The sequence below is a fragment of the Ovis canadensis genome, chromosome 4 (genome assembly GCF_042477335.2).
Source record: "Ovis canadensis isolate MfBH-ARS-UI-01 breed Bighorn chromosome 4, ARS-UI_OviCan_v2, whole genome shotgun sequence".
Lineage (NCBI taxonomy): Eukaryota > Metazoa > Chordata > Mammalia > Artiodactyla > Bovidae > Ovis > Ovis canadensis.
Window position 1 is genome coordinate 29976224 of NC_091248.1, and position 23202 is coordinate 29999425.

Here is a 23202-nt window from a genome sequence, read left to right on the forward strand (position 1 = left end):
TTATCAGTGAGAACAATATCATTCATCCTTTCTCTGTGTATTTCCACAAATATTTGTTGAGTGTTTATTATGTGCCAGGAATTGCTCCAAACATGGGGAAATAGCAGTGACCAAAACAGACAAAACTCTCTTTCCTCATAGATCTTTCATTTTCTTGGGGAACACAGAAGATAATAAACAAGATGGAATAAATAATAGTATGCTGAATGATGATAAGTGCTAAGGAGAAAAATAAATGGAGGAATGGAGAGATAGCTGCAATCTGGGGGAAGGTGATTCAGGATGGTCTCATGGATGAGAGGGATAAACCAAGTAGAAACTTGGAGAAAAAGCATTCCAGGCAAAGCAACCATCCATGCAAGGAAGATTCCTAGAACATTCCAGAAACAGCAGGGAGACAATGTGGCTGGAGCTAGTGAGCATGAGGGAAAGTGCTGGAAGATGTAGTCAGGGATGTGTGTCAGTGGGCTCAGGCAGAGCAATTGATAAGGCCTTTTAGGCCATTGTGAGGGCTTTGCCTGTTCTCTAAGTGAGCTGAGAAGCCACTAGAGGATTTTGAGCGGAGAAGTAAAACATCTGGCTTAGTCTTCAGATGTTCACTCTGCAAGCCACATTGAGAACAAATGAAAAGAGATGTTCGTATGAGAGATGACTGTGGCCTGGACCAGGCTGTAGAGTGAAGGTGGTGGGGAGTGCTCAATCCTAGATAGATTTTGCAAGTAAAGCCATCAGGATTTGCTACAGATTGAGGATATCTTTGAGGTTTGTGGGAAAACAACAGTTCAGTTCATTCGCTCAGTCATGTCTGACTCTGTGACCCCATGAACTGCCGCACGCCAGGCCTCCCTGTTCATCACCAGATCCCAGAGTTCACCCAAACTCATGTCCATTGAGTCAGTGATGCCATCTAACCATCTCATCCTCTGTCGTCCCCTTCTCCTCCTGCCTTCAATCTTTCCCAACATCAGGGTCTCTTCAAATGAGTCAGCTCTTCCCTTGAGGTGGCCAGAGTATTGGATTTTCACCTTTAGCATCATTCCTTCCAATGAACACCCAGGACTGATCTCCTTTAGAATGGACTGGTTGGATTTCCTTGCAGTCCAAGAGACTCTCAAGAATCTTCTCCAACACCACAGTTCAAAAGCATCAATTCTTCGGCACTCAGCTTTCTTCACAGTCCAACTCTCACATCCGTACATGACCACTGAAAAAACCATAGCCCTGACTAGATGGACCTTTGTTGACAAAGTAATGTCTCTGCTTTTCAATATGCTATCTAGGTTGGTCATAACTTTTCTTCCAAGGAGTAAGCGTCTTTTAATTTCATGGCTGCAATCACCATCCGCAGTGATTTTGGAGCCCCCCAAAATAAAGTCTCTCACTGTTTCCCCATCTATTTCCCATGAAGTGATGGGACCAGATAACATACTTGGGAAAACATACTTGTCACTTATTGACAGGGAAAAGACTGAGATGAAGCAAGGCTGGGGAAGGGTGTAACACCAGTAGCTCAGTTTTGGATATGTCAAGTTTGAGATACCTAAAATAAACATCCAAACAGAGATATCAAGTAGATGAAAGGGGTGTGAGCTGGAGATGTCAATTTGGGAGCTCTCATGATATAGATGGTATTTGAAGCCAAGACTCGGTGAGTTTTCAAGTAGGAAGAGAAGAGAGAAGGTTCAAGTATTGAGCCCTTTGGGTGCTGCAAGTATTAGAGGTCAGAGAGATGAAGAAGAACCAGCAGTGGAGGCCGAAAAGTATACAGCCAGAGAGATCTGGTTAAGATATTCTTTCAAGAAGCTGAGGATCCAAGTGGATGATGCTACTGATAGGCCCAGTAAATTGACAACCAAGAGTTGACCACTGGACTATGTGGTGGGTATGGGTAAATACGCTTTATTTATTTATCTATACTGTGCTGGGTCTTCATTGCTTTGTATGGGTTTTCTCTAGTTGCCGCAGGCAGGGGCTACTCTTCCCTGCGGTGCATGGGCTTCTCACCGCAGTGGCTTCTCTTGTGGTTGCAGTTCCCGGGCCTAGAGCACAGGCTCAATGGTTGTGGCACACAGGCTTAGTTCCTCTGCAGCACATGGGATCTTCCCAGCTCAGGAATCGAACCTGTGTCTCCCGCATTGACAGGTGAATTCTTTACCACTGAGCCACCAGGGAAGCCCAATACACTTATTTTAATGCCAGTTGTATTTAGACTACATCAGGATCTGCAAACTTGTTCTTGAACAGTTGGATAGGAAATATTTGATGCTTGAGAGTCATAATAAGGTCTCTTGCAAAACCAGTGAATGCTGCTTCAGTAGTATGAAAGCAACCAGACAGTAGTTAAATGAATAGGTGTGTCTGTTTAATACTTTATTTACAAAAACAGGCAGCCCACCCTATAGTTTGCCAATGCCTGGGGTGTCTGGAGAATCCCAGGGACGGGCGAGCCTGGTGGGCTGCCATCTATGGGGTCGCACAGAGTCGGACACGACTGAAGCGACTTAGCAGCAGCGGGGCTAAATAAATATGCTTTTGTGAACAAAAGCGCATGATTAGATCATAGTTTATATAATATTAAAAACCTGAACCTGGCATATGCCTCTTGGTGGTTCACTATGTGTCACCCGCAAGTCTAAATAAATGTCCATAGAAGGAAACAGGTAATGGACTGAAGTTCTAATTCAAAGCTGGGTCATTCTGATTCAGAACTTGATTGCTTATCATGAGGCATTCATTGTGCCAAATGCTTTTCATGCTTTATCTCATTTAATCCTCACAGAAACCCTCTGAAAGTAAGCACCCCCATTTTCCAGATGAAGTTAAGTTAGGAAGGCCCCCGTGGAGAAGGAAATGGCTATCCACTGCAGTAGTCTTGTCTGGAGAATTCCATGGACAGAGGAGCCTGGCTGCAGTCTCTGGGGTCACAAAGAGTCAGACGTGACTGAGCAGCTAACGCTTTACTACTTTCAAATCCCAGTCACACAAGATAGATTCAAGTCCTCTCCCTCCAACTCTAAACCCAAATCATAATCACTGTTCTGCAAATATTCAACAACTCATATAACAGACCTCTTTGGGGAATTACATTACATTACATTTAAATATCTGTATTAAAGCTACTTCCTTGTTCTGTAAAATAGTGTATTTTTGAGAGTCCTTATCACAGAAGTGTTTAATCACTTGAATCCAAGAATATGAAAGAGTAGGGAAAGAAGAAAGGAGACGGGAAAGGGAATGAAAATCAGATAACAGCTTTTTCCTAATACTTCAGTGTCTTCTCTGCATGAGCTCCAGATATGAAACCACAAATGCCATGTCAACAACACCTGGAAAAGTTAATTCACTGAACTTATAACACAGCATTTGTGTGGTACTCAGTAGTCACTACTCCAAAGGAAGAAAGAGCATCTCGTGTATTTTTAGAGTGTTTTGGAACTGGAGTTACACCACCAGAGCTCAGCTATTTGAACCAAGAATTGTATGATGTCTGAAATTTGTATAGTTCACCATTTACTACTGTCTCTGCTACTTAAATACAGACACCCAGAAGAGACAGCTACCAGTGAATAGTAAACAAAAGAAATAAGTAATTCAAGTGGATATATAACACCCAAGATAAGCATCCATGTCAGTTGTTATTCTAATATAATGATGTGTTTAGATATTGACATATATGTATGACTCCAAACTAATTGGCCTCTGGGTTTTTCACACATTTCTTATATCCCTTCCCTTTCTGGCAGCTTTCCCTTCCTACTGGTCTTTAAAACGTTTATAGTTAACTGGATACCTGTGTGGTATGGTTGTCAGGTTGTACATAGTTCATAAATGTGCATACATAAAGAACAATGAAAAGTCATTTTATTGGCATATTTTCTGTTATCCACCCTACATGCAGTACCTTGTCCCCTTTTATTGATGGGCCCGCTTCTCCTTGTGGGCCAATTGGTCCTTGAGAACCTTTTTCACCCTGAAAGTATATGGGAGAGCTATCAATGCAGTAATAAAACTCAGGATTTTAAAACAGGTAAAGCATTCAAAACATCAAAATTCACTGCTAACTACAAATGGGTAATTCTAACTCTAAGATTTGTGAATTGAAAAAAAAATAGCATCAACATTTCATAAATATAAAGGAATCTGTTCAAGCAGAAAATTTACACAGCATCACTGAAGTGGGAAAAGAGCCCCATTCCTAATATAATCAGAAATATCTGAGAGTGGGAGAGCTAATCAATCATGTACTACAACCGACTGAATCAGTCTTCTGTTTCCTCACCATTTCTGTAACTGTATCCATTACATAATGAAAATCTGTCTCTCAGTATGTGGAATAACATTTGCTAAGATGGAATTATTTAGTAAGTGTTTTATACCAAAATTTATAAACATTTATGGAAAACTTAGTTTTAAAAGAATTTATGGAAAATCTTTTGGGGTATGCTTCTAGAGTCACTCGGCCTCTGTGAATCGCTCTGGTTATAAGGTCATGTCAATGAAGTCGTAACACTTTTTTCATTTGTATGAAAAACAAACCACAGAATTGACCAGAAATAGCACATATTTCATAAATTCATTCGAACCAAGAGTAAAATCAAAGAACATTTGCAAGAAACCTAGGAAAATATACCTTTATGTCTTTCTGTAGTCATTATTTATCCACTGAAGCCCCACGTCATTGCAGAGTAGCCCCAAGAAGTACATACAGAGAACTCCCATTGGTCTTGCTAGTTGAGGAGTGAAGAATTCTGTCTAATGGGTTCTGATTGCTACCACAGAGTACATCTGTGTATAGTCAATCCTAAAACAACACTGAATACAAAGAGTTCTTTCTTTGATGAGTCAGAGGGCAATGCAATGCTATGGGTTATTATGAAGGAATGTAACGTTATACCATGCCATTGAAACTGCCAGTAAAACGTGCCCTGAAATATGCTTCTCAGTGTTTTATTTACTCTGTTCTCATTTATTTATTTCTTTAAACCCCACAGATTATAAGGAGAAATAATTCTGGCTGTTTGAATTTTCCAGGTTGTTTGGGCTATACATAATTAGAAATTTACTATGTGCCAAAAAAATTAAATTATGTATGATAAAACTTTCTGAAATGTGCCAAATTGCTGACCTCTGCCTTCTTGTGATGATATTTCAGTTAGGCGAGGGCATTAGTAATATCCCCTTTTCCAACATAGTATTTCCATTTACTATAACAAATTAAAATTTGTTGGTTAACAAGGGCTTCTTTTAAAATTTAACCCAGCAGTCACTCACAACTTGGTGTGATATATTTGTTTTACCTAAGTGATTTCCCTTCAGTTGAGATTTAGGTTTCTCATAGATAATTGAATATTGATCATGGTGGAAGAGGCTGAAAATGAGAAGCAATTTTAGAGTGTAAGGCCGTACTGAGAAGGTCAGATCTCAGTGACTCAGCTGAATGAAGTGGAAGGTCTTCAACACTTAGAAAACAGCACATGCTTCTCTGGGTAGTGTGTGTGCATGCGTGTATGTCTGGGGGAAACATTTTAGGAAAGAAGGAAAAAGGACCCCCAATTTATCCTTGTGAACGTTCACTTTCAGTCTGTTGAAAGTTGCCTAGTCGTGTCTGACTCTTTGTGACCCCCATGGATTGTATGGAATTCTCCAGGCCAGAATACTGGAGTGGGTAGCCATTCCCTTCTCTGGGGGATCTTCCCAACCCAGGGAACTTACCTACCCTGAAATTCTGTTGTTGCTGCACAAAGTGTCTCAGAAAATCATTTCCTGTGTGGCCTTTATCAAGTGAGCCATATATTATGGGTAAAGAGTCTAGACCAGGGATCAGCAACCCATTGGCCAATCCCAGCCCACTGCATGCTTTTTGTAAATACAGCTTTACTGAGGCCCAGCCAAGATCACCCATTGTTTAGGGTTGCCTTCATGCTTTAGCAACAGAATTTAAGTAGTTGCAACAGAAACCACATGGCTCACAAACTCTGAAATAGTTACTGTCTGGTTCTTTACAGAAAGTTTGCCAAGCCCTGGTCTAGAGGAACTTGAACTATAAGAATTACATGTGGGAGGTGGTGGAAACATTTAACATCTCAACTGCCAGGTGAGAGGTAGGTCTTGCGTAACATTTTGCTCCTTCTGGAAGTAAGGCAAATTCGATTCCCTCCATCCACCCATGTTACCTTTCTTATAGTAATGGCAATAGTATGATAAATTGGTTTATTAGATTGTTTCTTGTCTGTTTCACAGAACAAAGCTGTGGGTAAAACTTGGTATGTCTTGTGTGCGTGTGTTAGTCACTCAGTCGTGTCCGACTCTTTGAGACCCCATGGACCACAGCCCACCAGGCTCCTCTGTCCATGAAATTCTCGAGGCAAGAATACTGCAATGGGTTGCCATTTCCTTCTCCAAAACTTGGTATATATCTATGCTCAATAACTTAATTTTGGGGCATAAAGATGCTATTTATCCCTGTGGTTTTAATGACTATGAATGACTTTAAGAGATTTTCTAATTTCATATGCAGTAATTGTATGAAGCAGCAGCCTTGCAATTACTTATTTATAATTGCAAATGTCACTACAGCTTCATGTTAAGGGAAAATTTACATACAAATTCATTTAATAGGGTGAAGATGATCAGGAAAATACTTGACCTGGGATAATTGGCTAGGACACAGTTTTTGAATTTGTAATTCATGATCATGCAATAGAATGCATTTCTCTTCCATGTAGAAGATGCTGTTACCTTTGGTCCTGGAAGTCCTTCTCCTGGTAAGCCTCTCTCTCCTGGTGGCCCCTCAGGCCCACGGGGACCCTGGTTAGGATACAAGAGAATAAGGAGCAAAAGAAGAGAGAGAGAAAATAGGAGACAGGAGAGGGAAGGGAGGAGAGAGGAAGAAAGATAACGGTCACATTTCAGTTCACAGGGGCATGCAATGATATAGTCCTATTCACATGATTAATGAGAATCGATCCTCCTAGTACATACCATGCTGATAAGTAGAATCATATGGTTGTGAAGAATAATATTCTCATTGTATTAAATACTTGTTCTATTTGATTAGCATGAGATGTTCTATTCTGATGTTCTCAAATTGGCAGAAAATGGAAGTGAAGTGATACTTCGGAATAAGGAGGAGGAAATCAATCCTATGAGGAAAGGCTAAAAATCTAGGACTGTGTGGCCCGAAAAAGGATGCAAAGTGATGAAATAATTTAATTAGGCACCAGGGGAAGAAATCACCACACAGCTGTTTTAAAGCACTGAATTCTGTTTACATGCTGTTTTAATTTCCATCCTGATAAATTTGGATTCAGACTTGAATTCTTTCTGGAACTGGTTGAATCCCCTGGAGGTTTATGTGCAAATAGAAATCTTGCTAGAATCTTTTAAGAGGTAACAAGACTTTTGATCTCAATGATTAAAATTAAGAAGTCCGCGTGACTCTTGCTCAGAAAGGCACTCAGTAAGGTGAGGACTTCTCACCTAAGGAAAGAAAAACAGTACAGTCTCAGGTTTTGAAATGGATGAATAGGCAGCATGCTAGTTGAAAAAGACAACAACAAAATATTCACTTAAACCAGGAATTTTTAAAGATTATAAATTTGTTCTCTCTTTCTTCTTGACCAGAAGCCAAAAAAAAAAGGTAGAAAGGGGACTAATAACAAGAATGGTAGATGCATGAACTGGTGCATGCATGCTTTCCTCTAGTGGACATAGAAAGATAATTAGGACTCTCTCGGCAGGGAAGTAAATCTATGGTGGAACAAGACTGAGTTGCCCAGAGCCCCAAAGGAAGTCCCCCGCTGTAGACACTCCGAGTGATCTTGGAGCTTAGTCTGTAGTAATCTAGGGTGATTTAAGAGATGTTTTCTACTCAAGCCTGGGAGCAGAACTAGGATACAGCATTATGCGCATCAGTGGCCGATCACAACCACAGATTTGTAAGAGAGAAAGCTAATTGTACCCCATATCTAATTTTGGGGGGCTTTCCTTAAAATCGTATATTTTAAAAGACAGCCTTCTTTAGTACTTATGCATAGCCAATTTAGTAAAGGCTTTAATTAAAGTAAAAAACTAGCATTTAATTCAATTTAAATTGCTGTGCCTATGGGAAAACTAGCTTTTAACCATCCAAGGGCTTAATCAAAGTCCTCATATCCATGACAGAGTATAATCTAATGTTAGAGCAATTAACTAGGAGCAAAAGAAATATGGTGTGAAAACTAGATTGCAAACTAGACAGAGAAGCCCTAGCTAATATTACACACTGTACAAAAAAATATTAACAAGTCATTCCTCTTCCTCAAATGAAAATAACTCAATTTTCTTGGAATGCAAAGGAGTCTTTTTCCAGCACATTCAATTTTTTTTCCCCATTCATTCAACAAATGTTTACCAAATGCCTGGTAGGTGCAAGTCACTGTGCTAGCATCTGAACACAGCAGACAGCCCCACTCCTTGTCTCATAGAGTTTACAGTCTTGCATGATACACTAAAAGCATGTTTGGGAGTCATTTGGACTGATGGTCAAGCCACCTCTCACTACATATCAGGAGTGTGATCTTAAATAATTCCATCTCTCTAAGTTCAGCATTCTCATCAAAATAGTGGTAACAATAGTACCTACCTCAACCACATGTGTTGATATAAGGACTAGCTCAGAGAGATGTAAAGCTCTTACATATTAAGCACTCCATAAATATCTGCTTGCTATCACTATCAAAAGTGTTTTCCCTGGATCCTTCAATTGCTAAGAAAGCCCTTTTATGAAGTTTTTACAAATAAAGTAGTCCCAGAGTATGGTCTATGTTAAGCAATGTGGAGAGACACATGCCACATAGAGTAAGCACTGACACTTGCATCCATCTCTGTATTTCTGGAAGGCATTAGCCAAGGTGAAAATGAGAATAAGGAAGACTTTGAGGAGTCACATTTTCCAAGCTGCTGAGAATAGAGAGTTAATGCTTGTGAACAATCACTTAGGGGGCATTTAAAAAAAAAAAAAACAGTGATTCAAGGTTTAATTACTGGAAACCTGGAAACTGTCAGAGTAATATTCTGCTCCATCAGTATATTCTCAAGTTTTCTAGTTAAACAGTCAAGGTGAATGATGGCTGCTAACCAGAGAAGAGAAAGAGCAGGTACTTGGATTAGATGAACTATACTTTCAATTTATTAAGATGGTACCAACAGATTATTTTTTAAAAGACAAAAATGCTCAGTAAAAAAGTATCTTTTTCAAAGGCTATCAGATCTAGTTATAACTCTGACATTCTTATTTGGCTTCTAATGAACACCTTTAATTAAGGTGTCCAAATATCTAGTGGGAGAAACTAATTATCAATTAACAGAGTCTGACCAGAAGTGCTTTATATGAGACATTAACAAGATAAAGTATAATTGTCCATTATCATTATCTTCCTTAATAATCTCAATACTGTGGATAATCAATAAAAGTGGTTTCAATATACATTGTAAACATTAAAGATAAATATGCTAAATAATATTAAAAATTATCCTTAATATTCAGTGAAATTTATTTTTAACTTCAAAATAATTAGTTTTACTTCAGGGGATTTTTCTTACTGAAAGTGTTCCCAAAAAACCAAACTAAGCACCCTAAGAGTATAGAACCAATTTATTATTCTTCAATCAGTCATCTGTCAGACCAACACACAACTAGTGATAATCATATAATTAAAGATGGTTGCTGTCAGTTAATAGTTCAGTCACGGTGCTGGAATATTAATTCATTTGATCAGATTTATATTATTATTGTATAAAAAGAGTAGTTAGTACTAAACTAGAAACCGCTTGAAATGATTCAGGCAAAGAAACAAATGTAAAGAACTTTCAGCAGAAACTTTGTCAGTCCTAAGCCCTTATGTTACTTTGAAATAATTCAAAAGCTCATTATTGATTTTTATTATGATATTTTGAGACAGTATTTTCATATATTTCTTGGGATTTATCCTTTTTTGTTATGATTTCAGTTTTCAATTATTTCACAGACTACACGGTGTCACTCTAATTTGTGTAATTGTGGCTTAGATCTCAAGAAAACAAACAAGAATTTCATGTTCTGCCAATACTGTGAAAACCCTCTAGCTACAAAGAGAAAAGCAAATAATACAAAATTTTCTTGAAAATGAAGGCCCCCCAAAATCAATAATTAAGGGAAGTTACAGGGTTTCAAAACGAAAAGAGAGCTGAACACTAGAGGTATGCCTATAAGCTAACACTGTAACTGCTCTGGGTGAAAAGTGTGGCTGTGTACTAGGGCAAAGTCTAGGAGTCTAGGAGGAAGAAATGGGAACAAAGACAGGCTCAATCAGTGGAAGACGAGGAGGAAATCAGAACTGAAATCCCCCCCATAAAACTAGGACCTTCTAAGTTATGTATCTTCAATGAAAGGGCGGGGTGAACACAATGTTCCCATCAACACAGTGTTATGAATGACAAGAATTGTGTCTACTTCACTTGGGCTCTAAATGGACCTGACAACTCCTAACCGGGTCCTACACTGCCTACGGGTTTGTAGTTTCAAGCGACACCACGTTGGTGGTCCTGGGGCACCTTAGTCAAGGCATTAACATCAAGTATGTGCCTGGAATACATAAGAGAGGCAAATAAATGCACATTCCTCTCAAACATGCTCCGACATAGAACACTTGGGATTTCACAGTTAAACCTGGCTGACAATAAATTCAGATGCCAGGGTACAAAACATACAAGAAATTAATTCTCAGTGAGTAAAAGTGAACCAATAGATACCAAAAAAAGGGAAGATAGACTTTAAATGATTAATGGTCGTAAGAATAGAAATACAAGAAGCAAAGAGGACAGTGTAGCAAAAATATATTAATAAAAAGAGGTAGATTTTTAAAAATAACTTCAAGAACTTTAAAAAATACTTATTAAGTTAAAAACACAAGGGATGATTTAAGGACATTTTCTAAGTAGAGAAAAATAAATTTGTGCATTATGTTAGATTTTAGGAAACCACCGCAAAATGCAACTAAATAATAGAATTCTTAAATAAATAATGTAAAAAAGAAAATATCTGAAGAGATCATAACTAATAACTTGCAAAATTGTTGATTTCTCAGAGATAAGAAACTCATGAATTTGAAGCAATATAAATGAAAATATATCCTTATGTGTTTGCATCATAGTAAATCTATGGAGACAGTAAGACCTTTAATGGTGGATAGTAATGGCAAATCCTCACTTGATTATTGATTAATTGCTTGCCCCTACCCCCCACCAATTATGGCCATCATCATGGCCCCCTCCATTGTGAAAGAGCTCCATGGTAGTCAACATATCAGAAATGTAACTGGCCCTTTCCAGAGAAAGGTGACATCAGGCTTCCGTGTACCTTTTGCAGATTGGGCATAGTCAGCAGTGGCAACATCCAAGTTAGCTTTGTTAAAAGGAAGTTGATGTTGCTCCTGGGTATAGTCTCCATCCCAGCCCCTCAGTAAAACTGCGTGGATGGTAGTAGAGCTAGGAAATGAGACTGATTGACATTCTGTCTATTTGCTTATTTAGAACCGTCTTTGAAATGGTTGTGGTTTGGGGAGCATTCACCTAGGACACAAATATTTTCATACTCTGTGCTCATGAAGAGAACAGGAGTCCACTTCCAGCTAGGCCAGCCTAACATGCTCAGTTTTGTTCTCCTTGTCTGTTCATATGGGGCTGTAGGTATCGCTTGTGGGAAGAGTAACAATGGAGAAGATGCCATCAGAGTCTCCAAGTCAATTACTCATGAGACTATTTGCATCTTCAAGAATTGATGCTGGACTTCCACTGCATGCAGCCTAGACGTCTTACGTAACACCCAGTTCATGATGAATAATGCAACATGTATGGTCACAGATTGTCCCTTGGTTAGCCATGCAGTCTCTTTTAGGATTCAGCACGGCAAGGCAGAGCTGTTTATTAAGTTAAAAGTAGGTGGTAAGCCTATGGCTGATTCATGTTGATGTTTGGTAGAAACCAACACAATACTGTAAATCAATTATCCTTCAGTTAAAAATAAATTAATTTTTTAAAAGTAGGCATGTGGGAGAAAAAGAAGAAGTCTTATGTTTGTTTCAAAAATCTAGGTTTCTTTTGGACAGCTCATAAAGATTTGACGTTGAAACACGAACCTCATTTTTATTCCCACTTATTCAGAACATTGTGAGAAGATTTTTTCATTTCTGTCAAAAACTTCCCAAGTTCTCTGCTGTACTCCCTCTACACATGGCAGCATGTGTGGGCCTGCGTCCTTCTAGCTGAAGTGTAGAATGAGCAGTGTCTGCAGAGAACTCATATTCTTTCTCAGTAGTTAAGTTTTAAGAGTACTATCTAGTTAGTGGAAACAGCAGATAATTAAACCAGTATGCTGCTGCTGCTGCTGCTGCTGCTGCTAAGTCACTTCAGTCGTGTCCGACTCTGTGCGACCCCATAGACGGCAGCCCCCCAGGCTCCCCCATCCCTGGGATTCTCCAGGCAAGAACACTGCAGTGGGTTGCCATTTCCTTCTCCAGTGCAAGAAAGTGAAACGTGAAAGTGGAGTCGCTCAGTCATGTCCAACTCTTCGCGACCCCATGGACTGTAGCCTTATCAGGCTCCTCTGCCCATGGAATTTTCCAGGCAAGAGTACTGGAGTGGGTTGCCATTGCCTTCTGTGTAAACCAGTATATTTTCCCTCTATTTGATGTTCTGTTTTTTTAATCTGTGTATTCAGACATTGGTGAAAAGTCTAACCCTCAAATAGCATGCTGCCATTTCATTCCCAGAGTATAGCAAGGAAGCACACATTTGTCTTAATATTTACGTGTGAGAAACTACAAAACCCAATTGAGAGACCAACTATTCAGTCAGTTGTTTTTATTTGTAGCCCAGCAAGTCAGCTACTGTTCTTTTCTAGAAGGATAATGATTACTTGAAAAGTTTAAAACCTTCTTATTCCAGAAGTCATGTTTTATTCATTTCCTCTCCAGCTCTCTTTTTTTTTCCCTTCCAACAACAGTGAATATCAAAGCTACATAAGGTAGAAGCTGCAAATAGCACATGTATTACCCATCTACCATTATTAATTCTAACTTTAGAGTATACTCAGGATTGGGAGATTATTCTTAGTGATTTTTCTTATGACTAAAGGAAAGTCAAGTACAAATTATAGATATTAAGTCTGAACCTAGATCTCCTATCTCCTAAGAAATTTTGACATATGAGAACGCTTTTCTTCATGGACAAGCTGATTAATTTCATAAGAGATTATACTAAGAGAGAGACTATGTATATATCCTATATATAATTATCCATTTTTCAGATATTATGAAGACTAATACTTGGATCTGACCTTTATATATTTATTGACTTTTGTTGTTCAAAAAGATAGAGATAGCTTAGTTTAACCATAGTCTAATCCAAAGGAGCACATAAGAATTTATCCTTTTAATTCCACCTAAAATTTTTTGCTACTCACTGTCTGGCCCGGTTCACCAACACCAGTAGGTCCTGGAGGCCCAGTTCTTCCTTCCTGGCCTCTTTGCCCCTACGAGGAAGAAATAATTGAATGCAAGCTTGAGATTTTAAATACAGAACACACGTAGCACAAAGTACTCTGGAGATTTCAACAAAGATAGATAGCAAAAATGTCAAACTTTTCAAATTCCTAAAGATTAAAAAAAAATCTAAAGGAGGAAAGGGCTTCCCTGGTGGCTCAGAGGTAAAGAATCCACCTGCCAATACAGGAGACATGGGTTAGATCCCTGAGTCAGGAAGATCCCCTGGAGAAGGAAATGGCAACCCACTCCAATATTCTTGCCTGGAGAATTCCATGGACAGAAGAACCTGGTGGGCTACCATCCATGGGGTCGCAGAGTCAGACACGACTCAGTGACTAAACAACAGAGCCTGAAAAACGCCGTGAATTTAAGTGAACAAATTACTCCCAAATGTTCCTCATTCCTTCCTATGTAAATGCAATTTTAGTTTTCAGAAATGATTAGCAATTGGCAGAACAGACTGTGTGCAACTCGTCCTGATTACTGAGGAGACCACCCGGCAGTGCTTGTGCTGTTCCCTGCGGCCGCCACTGTCCTGGGACGCCGCCCGTCCCCTCCCCTCCCCGCCCTGTCCTGTTCCATTTCACCTCGCCATTCATGCATCACCTTTCATCTCCCTCAGAACCCTTCTCCAGTAACTCTGCCAGTATAAACTCCACATTCCCTGGAGTCTCAATGTGCTTATTGTCTAAATGCCATCCATGGGGACACCTGGTTACGTTCGAAGTGCACTTTTCTGTACTGCTCTCTGTTTAAGCCCCACGTTGAAGTCTTATTGTCCCAGTGACATAGAAAAGCCATTTAAAATAAGCACTGCTCTAGTGCATCCTGCCTGATGCAGAGCATCCAAGTATAGGGTGTTCCAGTCCTTTCTGGGCTTCCCAGGTGGCGCTAGTGGTAAAGAACCCACCTGCCAATGCAGGAAGCGTAAGAGACACGGATTCAATCCTTGGATTGGGAAGATTCAGCCCTTCCTAGTTTCCAGCAAACCTGTCAGCTTTTACTTATTCACTGTCAGGGTTCTTCCGACTTCTGCCCCTGTATGCTTATTTGATGTGAGCAGGTGATAGTTGATGTGTTAAGGTATTTCACACCCTAATGACATTTTTGCGTGATAACATTTAGAGTCCATGAAAACTCAATAGAACCAGATGTACATTGGCGAGAGGGTGGGTATTTGGAGCCAAGAGTAATTTTCATTCCAAACAATCAAAAAATACATAGATTATTCTTGGGGTAACTGGCCCCAACTAGGACATTGTGAGTGTTCAAGCATCCAGACTGTAAGTAACTCATCTACAGGCAGACTCCTTGTGTCTCTGAGGGTAAGACTGAGCACAAGTCACAGTCCTCCCAGCCTTACAATAGATTCAGAAATCATCAGTGGGCAGAGAGGCAAGTATCGTTACCTTAACACCTTGCTGTCCAATACCAGGGGCTCCTGGAGGACCATAGGGACCAGGAGGGCCAGGTTCACCCTGGAGGAAGAAACAGTGAGATGTTAAGTCAACTCCAGCATATTTGTTGGGCAGTTCTTAGGTGTACAGTGCTGTGATAGGGGCTTTGAGGGCATCAATACAACCTAACACACAGTCTCACGGTCTCCACCCTCAAGTGTTTACCATCCAATTGGACAGACAACACAGACCCAGGGTGGAATTAGCCATGAGACACAGTAGACCCAGATTCTAGGGTTCATAAAAATGTCTCCATTTAAATTTTTAAAATCAGAATTTAAAAAAAAAAAAAAACCTTAATATTGATTATAATAGTGAATCCAGTCTGGACCACATTTTCTTCATACCAACTCAGTTAAAATCTGTAATTTAAAACATTTTTATGGAGGAAAATTCCCCAGAAGCACAAAAGTTTTTAGGATCCATGAAAAGTCATAATTCGGCCTTCATTCATTTGTTCAGAACATCTTTATTAAGTGCTTCTGGCAGACACATTTGTTTCCTACCCAGTGATCATCCTGTCCCTTCTCTCTTCCCTGCTGTTATGAATCTGATCTGTTCAGGTCAGTGGGCAGGTATTCTTCACCCTTGGAGGCATAAGATGAATGAAAATCAGTCTAAAATAAGGGGAGACTCTTCTTTCTCATTGCCACTGATGAGTCTACGTTAATCCTTTGGCTCAGTTCTGAGAGATGAGATGTGGGGATCTTATGGGATGCAAAGGGGAATTTTGCTTCTGCTGCTTTTGTTCCTTGGAGAGGTAATAGCTCGTCTTATAACCATGAGGCACCAGTCTCCCAGATGAATGTCAACAGTTGATGAGGGTGAGGCAGAAAAAGTTTAGAGGAGCCTAGCTGCTGGGCAGCCTCTCTGAGCTCCTGATCCGGTCCTGACTACCCACCTTCAAACACTCAGTTCACTCAACAAGAAGCATTCTTACAATTTGAGCTGCTGTTAGTCAAGATATTTGTTACTAGATAGCAGAAGCAGTTCAGTTAATACAGTCTACGAGGTGGCAGGCCCATCATGGAGCTCGGGCGCTATACAACTGAACGTGACCACGGCACTCAAACTCCTGCGTTTCACCGGTGAGGAAGCGGAGTCCCGGAGGGATTATCTGGCCTGCACAAACTCACACCTCGGTATCACCCACAGGGATATGGGTCCTCGGGTCTTTCAGGCTTCTGGTCCTGTCATGTTGACAGAGAAAAGGACAATGGCTGTGGATTGCCATTTCTTTTTTATAATGCTAATTTCTTCTGTTTATTAAAATAATGTGTCTTTATTTATTGACACCAACATGAGTTTAATTATGAAGTCTTATTCTCACACTCAGGGAGTTCATATGTTCAGATGCCAGCCAGAGAGCACAGTGGGGAGATCTGTAGTCGCTTATGAAAATCTGACTCCTAGACATTTCATGAGATCAATTTTAAATTTTATACCAGCTGCAAGAAACAAGGTAGTCAACTGATACTCAAAATTCACAATACTTGATCTTGCTGTCAAAATAAGCTGAAGATATTAAGAAGAGGTAGCAAGAATACATAGAAGAACTATACAAAAAAGATCTTCATGACCCAGATAACCACCATGGTGTGATAACTCACCTAGAACCAGACATCCTGGAACGCGAAGTCAAGTGGACCTTAGGAAGCATCACTACAAACAAAGCTAGTGGAGATGATGGAATTCCAGCTGAGCTATTTCAAATCCTAAAAGATTATGCTGTGAAAGTGCTGCACTCAATATGCCAGCAAATTTTGGAAAACTTAGCAGTGGCCAGAAGACTGGAAAAGGTCAGTTTTCATTCCAATCCCAAAATAAGGCAATGCCAAAGAATGCTCAAACTACTGCACAATTGCACTCATCTCACACTATAGCAAAGTAATGCCCAAATTCTCCAAGCCAGGCTTCAACAGTACGTGAACCGTGAACTTCCAGATGTTCAAGCTGGATTTAGAAAAGGTAGAGGAACCAGAGATCAAATTGCCAACATCCAGTGGATCATTGAAAAAGCAAAAGAGTTAAAAAAAAAAAATCTACTTTTGCTTTCTTAACTATGCCAAAGCCTTTGACCAAAGCCTGTAATCCCCATGTGGATCCCAACAAACTGTGGAAAATTCTTAAAGAGTTGGGAATACCAAACCACCTGACCTGTCTCCTGAGAAATCTGTATGCAGGTCAGGAAGCAACAGTTAGAACTGGACATGGAACAACAGACTGGTTCCAAATAGGAAAAGGAGTAGAGTCAAGGCTGTATATTGTCACCCTGCTTATTTAACTTACATGCAGAGTGAAGTTGCTCAGTCGTATCCGACTCTTTGAGACCCCATGGACTGTAGCCCACCAGGCTTCTCCATCCATGGAATTTTCCAGGCATGAGTACTGGAGTGGGTTGCCATTTCCTTCTCCAGGATATGCAGAGTACATCATGTGAAATGCTGGGCTGGATGAAGCACAAGCTGGAATCAAGATTGCCAAGAGAAATATCAATAACCTCAGATATGCAGATAATACCACAATTATTACAGAAAGCAAAGAACTAAAGAGCCGCTTGATGAAAGTGAAAGAGGAGAATGAAAAAGTTGACTTAAAACTCAACATTCATGAAATTAAGATCATGGCATCAGGTCCCATCACTTCAATAAAAACAATAAAAACAGTGAGAAACTTTATTTTGAGGGGCTCCAAAATCACTGCAGATGGTGACTGTAGCCATGAAATTAAAGACACTTGCTTCTTGGAAGAAAAGTTATAACCAACCTAGACAGCATAGTCTGGTTAAAAAGCAGAGACATTACTTTACCAGCAAAGGTCCATCTAGTCAAAGCTATGGTTTTTCCAGTAGTCATGTATGGATGTGAGAGCTGGACCATAAACAAAGCTGAGCACCGAAGAATTGATGCTTTTGAACTGTGGTGTTGGAGAAGACTCTTGAGAGTCCCTTGGACTGTAAGGAGATCCAACCAGTCCATTCTAAAGGAAATCAGTCCTGATATTCATTGGAAAGACTGATGCTGAAGCTGAAACTCCAATACTTTGGCCACCTGATGTGAAGAGCTGACTCACTGGAAAAGACCGTGATTCTGGGCAAGATTGAGGATGGGGAGAAGGGGACAATAGAGGATGAGGTGGCTGGATGGCATCACCGACTCAATGGACATGAATCTGAGTAAGCTCCAGGAGTTGGTGATGGACAGGGAGGCCTGGCGTGCTGCAGTCCATGGGATCACAAAGAGTTGGACATGACTGAGCGACTGAAATGAACTGCACTGATACCATGGGCCTCAAGATGGAAGAAAGCAGTGTTTAATAAAACCTACTATTTTCAAGTAGAACTGCCCTAACTTTATATAGATTATCTCACTTAATCTTCTAACCATCTTAGGAAATTGGTTTTTTTTTTCCCATTTTATGCTGTAGGCATATCATCTCTATTTTTAAATTCATTTTTAAGTATGCATGGTATCACAGGGGGAAAAACATGGCTTTTTCTTTCAGTCAGTCTAGCTGAATTCTGGTTCTATAATTTATAACCAGTTTGAGCTTTTGCAAGATACCCATATGCAAAATGAGGGTCATTATATTTACCCTGCAGCATTGTTGAAAGGATTCTAAATACCATCTTAAAATGTCTGAGTCGTAACCAGTCACGTGGTTGGCTGCATAACATTTGTAGAGCGATTTTTGCTCACTAGACTTTCACTGAGCACCAGCCTGGTACCCAGAACCTCCTTACATAATTATAGACGTAAATCAGGTTGCACCTGTACTTTGCAGACACTTACAATCTGGCTGGAGAGATAAATGAATATAAAACAAAATACAAGCATGTGAATTAGCTATAACAAAGGCATTAGCGCAGCGTACAAGACTCTAAGGCAGAAATATTTAATTCTACCTTAAGGAATTGGGAAAGTTTTATACAGTAGTGAAGATATTTGCTCTGAACAAAAAAAAAAAAGTATGAATCATATCTCATCTGGTAGGAAAAGGGGACAAAGTTCCAGGAAAAGGAGCGAGTATGATGTGAAATGTTCTGGGCACAGTGAGCAGCTCTGTGGGCTCACACAGACAGGAATGAAGGTGACGGTAGGGTCACTGTGTGGAGCCACACTGCCCATGAGAAATATATGAAGAAACACATTTAAAACTTTTAATTTTCCAGAAAGTAATAATAGATTTTACTTAACCCAGTGTATCCAAAATGTTATCATTTCAGCATAAGCAATATAAAACTCTTAATAATAATTTTTTCATTATTTTTAATGTGACGTCTTCAAAATCCTATGCGTATTTAATACTTATGGCACATCTCAGTTCGGACTAGCGACATTTCAAGTGCTCAGAAGTCATGTGTGGCTACTCTATATTTTTAATTTATTTTTAATTGGAGGAAGATTCCCCTGGAGGAGGGGGCATGGCACCCCCCTCCAGTATTCTTGCCTGGAGAATCCCATGGACAGAGAACTACAGTCCATAGGGTCTCACAGAGTCAGACACAATTGAAGTGACTTAGCCTGCCTGCCTGGAGGATAATTGATTTACAGTATTGTGTTGGTTTCTGCCATACATCAACACGAATCAGCCATAGGCATATATGTGTCCCCTCCCTCTTGAAACTTTCTCCCACCTCGCACCTCATCCCACCCCTCTAGGTATTCACAGAGCATTGGGTTTGAGCTCCCTACATCATACAGCAGATTTGTACCAGGTAGCAGTTTTACATATGGCAATACATATGTTTCAGTACTACTCTCTCTATTCATCCCACCTCTCCTTTCCTGAACAGCACAGATTTAGAGTGATTAAAGAGGCTGGAGGCTCAGGTCAGAACCATGGAGAGTACCGACACTTAAGTCAGGTGGGAGTGAAAGAAGACAGTGCCTTGGGATCTGCGGAAGACAGAGGTCAAGAAAAATTGGGTGGGGGGCTGTGTTTGCTGACAAAGCCAGTCTAAAAGAAGTCAGGGAAAAGAGAATTTCAAAAGGCACTCACTGTTTCCAAAGATAAAGTGATAATCTTCCACTTGGAAAGCTGATCATCTTTCAGCATTATCTCAGGGAAGGGCCCCTCCCATATGCCAAGTGAGAGCCTACAAGTCATTCTTAACATCTCTCACTTCCTTACCCATCGAATGCAATGCATCATCAACACCTAGCAATATTCTCCTAACTCTCAAGTCCTCCACCTCTGTGTCCTTTACCATGCCTCCGTAGTCTACTCCAAAGTAATACCATCTCCTGCTCAGATTACAACAACGTTAATACTCTACATGCATCCATTCTAGCACACTCTAATTTATTCTCCCACCCACCCATTGCTGCCAGAGCAATCTTCTGCTAGTAATCTGAGTAAAACCCTTCAGGTCCTTTCCCTTTGCTCTTAGGGTAAGGACAGAGTTCCTTCCAAGGCTTGTGAGCCCCTGCATGGTGTGGCGCTGTGGTGTGCAAAACTCTTCACTAGCCACCCTAGCATCACTGGCCTTTGTTCAGGTCCCTGTACTTGCCATGCTCCCCTCCCCCGCCCCAGGACCTCTGCATGTGCTATGGTCTCTTCTGGGATGTGGTTACCTCTCTCTTTTCCTAGTTAGTCTTTATTAATCCCTCAGATATCATTTTAAGCAGCTTGGCTTCAGGGAGGCCCTCTCTGGTCAGGTGAAATCCCTCTTCTAGAGACACCGATAGCAGCATTTCTCCGTTTTCTGAGCATCTGTTACAGTTGCAGCTTTGCATTTTTACATGTGTTAATGTGTCTTCCCATAGACTGTGAGGAGGGTGTCATGATTCTGCTCAGCTTTCCATTCTCAGTATTTGCCTAATTGATATTATCTACTCAACCATCCAGGCCTCAAACATTTACTGAACAGCAACTAAAGAGCAGGTATTGTGCCAGCTGCTAGGGGTGAACAAAACAAGAAACTTGGTCTAGGCAGGGGGAGTTCGGGGGTTGGAATTGTTCCTCTGGCATTCCCACTGGTTTACTTAGATTTTCAGCTGAGAGCATACATTACATAGTGATATCAAGCCCTTATCACATTTTCTCCTGCAAACTTACCCAGACACAGTTAATCATTTTTTTCAGTTGAAGTCATAATGAAACCCAAATAGATGGTATAAGGTTACACTGTATGGAAAGTTCAGTTCAGAAATCCCAGCACTCCTCATTCCTGGAACTGGCTCTAACCAAAGTCAATATCTTTCGTATCCCTAAAATAATAAATAATGAGTGGTTGTCCAAGACTGGATTGTTTGAGAGCAGAACTTTACCTTTTCTAAAACAATACAATTATGGATCATTTAGTCATACCTTGAACTCTTAACATTAGGCAGATATTTAGCAACTTCCTTTTATCATTTCCCAGATATGGATAACACCAACTTTAATACTTTAAGTCTTGTGACAAGTATGCTCATACTTTCCCAGTGGAAGGAAATGATGAATGAGTATTTTGTAAGGTGCAAAAATGGCTCAAGTATGCACAAAATGGGCTTCCCAGTGGCGCTGGTAGTAAAGAACCTGCCTGCTAATGGAGGAAATGTAAGAGACGTGGATTCGATCCCTGGGTCAGGAAGATCCCTGGAGGAGGGCATGGCAACCTACTCCAGTATTCTTGCCTGGAGAATCCCATGGACAGAGGAGCCTGGCAGGCTACAGTCCATAGGATCACAAAGAGTTGGATACGACTGAGGCACTTAGCATGCACGCATACACAAAATTCAGTCTTACCTGAAACTCAATGATGTGATTACTATATTAAAAGGCTTGGGAAAAAAATGAAGAAAAGCCCTTTTTTAGAAAGGAATGAAAAAAGCAGGGGAATGGTGGAGACAGGAAACTAACATTTATCAGCTCTTGTTAAGTCAAGCTCTATTTTTAGTTCCTAATTTTTCTTTCAGAGAAGTGTTATTTAATAAGGGGCTTATTTTTAGAAAATGTATCAGGCCAGCTCTGTTCTACATTAATGAAAAAAAAGGTTGTCAAAATACTTAGCTGCCTAATTATTGCCAACACATATGGCACTTACTATGTAACAGGTGCTGTTCTAAGTGCTTTTCATGTATTAACTCATGTGATACTCAGAACAACTCTACTATTGACCCATTACGTGGATGACAAAACTAAGGCATGAGAAGGAAAAGTAAGTTCCCCAGATCACAGAGCTAACACAGTATAAGGCTGGATCTGAACCCCAGCAGTCTAGCTTTAGAGCCAGTGCTAATAACCACCATGCAAAAGTGCCTCTTAGGGCTTCTCAGTTCTTAAAGTAATTAAAAAATCATTTGCTTGCAGACTAAATTTATATCTTTATTTTAGTATGAAAAACACACAAGTCAGATAGTTACAATCTCCCCATAGCTGAAGAGTCATCATATGAAGACAAAGAATCTAACATAAAAATAAGCCAAGAGAAAGTATAGTTTTGCAAGCTAACATATATGCCACTTCAGGCACATAAAGTTGACTTGGATTAGTGTTGTCACTGAGTCAGTGGTAAAGTCCATCTAAATTATATTTGGCAATACTATGATCACACAGTGTAACTCTACATATAAAGCAATTGTTAACCAACTGCACTGAATTTGGACCATGATTATTTAAAATCTCCAGTTGCAATCTTTTTTGAATAATATCTAGTTGGATAAGAAAAAAGACCACTGTCCATATTCTCCACCTACTTATGCTTTTCAAACAAGCAAAAAACCCATAGCAGTGAAGAAATGGTGGAGAATGTGATGAAAACTGTAGCGCTGTAGCAGATTTTAGTAACTCAGCTCCTTTTCTTAATTGCTACTAGGTTAAATCACATGGCACTGTCAATATTCAACTATGTTTGACTTACCAAAGGATGATTCGTATGTTTCAATCTATTAGGAAAGTCATATTTCATTATATATGGTAAAATCTAAGGGATTGTGTGTCATTTTCCCTAAAAGGAGGGACTGCTCCACAGTCCATCAGTAGAGCTTTTGAGAAACTCAGCTTTGGTGGTCACTCTTAGGACTCCTCCAGCACAAAAGGAGTTGCTAGAAACTATTCAGGGTGAACCCTCTCCATAAATCCGAGAAGGACGTCAATTTACAGAGAGATGACAGGTTCATAACAGTGTGATATGTTTCCTAAAAACTTACTCTTGGAGACTGGGGGCAGAGGAAAGTGACAAGAGTTATTGTTGAAAG

General features: G+C 40.0%; 1 protein-coding gene across 1 annotated transcript in view; it reads right to left on the reverse strand.

Moving 5' to 3' along the window:
* The window catches only part of COL28A1 (collagen type XXVIII alpha 1 chain), a 190627-nt gene that overhangs the window by 121992 nt on the left and 45433 nt on the right, over window positions 1–23202 (reverse strand). The window contains 4 exon segments of the mRNA XM_069587501.1: window positions 3902–3970; window positions 6739–6807; window positions 13481–13549; window positions 14972–15040. Of these exon segments, the coding sequence (XP_069443602.1) occupies window positions 3902–3970; window positions 6739–6807; window positions 13481–13549; window positions 14972–15040 (276 nt within the window).